Source organism: Charadrius vociferus, unplaced genomic scaffold (assembly GCF_000708025.1).
Source record: "Charadrius vociferus isolate BGI_N301 unplaced genomic scaffold, ASM70802v2 scaffold1897, whole genome shotgun sequence".
NCBI lineage: Eukaryota > Metazoa > Chordata > Aves > Charadriiformes > Charadriidae > Charadrius > Charadrius vociferus.
The window spans coordinates 1-260 of NW_009649367.1; the positions used below are offsets into that span (position 1 = coordinate 1).

At 68.1% G+C, this 260-nt stretch overlaps 1 protein-coding gene across 1 annotated transcript in view; it reads right to left on the reverse strand.

Annotated features, from left to right (window-relative positions):
* Window positions 1-3: 3 nt before the first annotated feature.
* Window positions 4-260, reverse strand: part of LOC104290391 (protein CBFA2T3-like) — a gene marked incomplete at its 3' end in the record, with an annotated part of 16,037 nt that continues 15,780 nt past the window's right edge. Inside the window, exons 8-9 of the mRNA XM_009889485.1 lie at window positions 243-257; window positions 4-124 (exon numbers count right to left, since the gene is read on the reverse strand). Coding sequence (XP_009887787.1) covers window positions 4-124; window positions 243-257 — 136 coding nt within the window. The remainder of the gene's footprint in view (window positions 125-242; window positions 258-260) is intronic.

Here is a 260-nt window from a genome sequence, read left to right on the forward strand (position 1 = left end):
CCCGTTGGGTGGGTGGCTCAGCCCGTTGCTGGGGCTGTAGCGCTGCGCCGGGCTCATGGTGCACGGCCGCTTGCTGAGGTGCTCGGGGTGCAGAGGGTCGCGGTCCAAACCGTTCTCTTTGGTCCTGGGTGGAGAGGAGAGGAGGTCGGTCCCCAGCAGGCACCAGCGCCCACCGCCCCAGGGAGGGGTGGCAGGGATGTGTCCCAAAAAAAAACACCCGGCGGTGTCCCCCCGGCTCTTACCTGTCTGGGGTCCTCCTC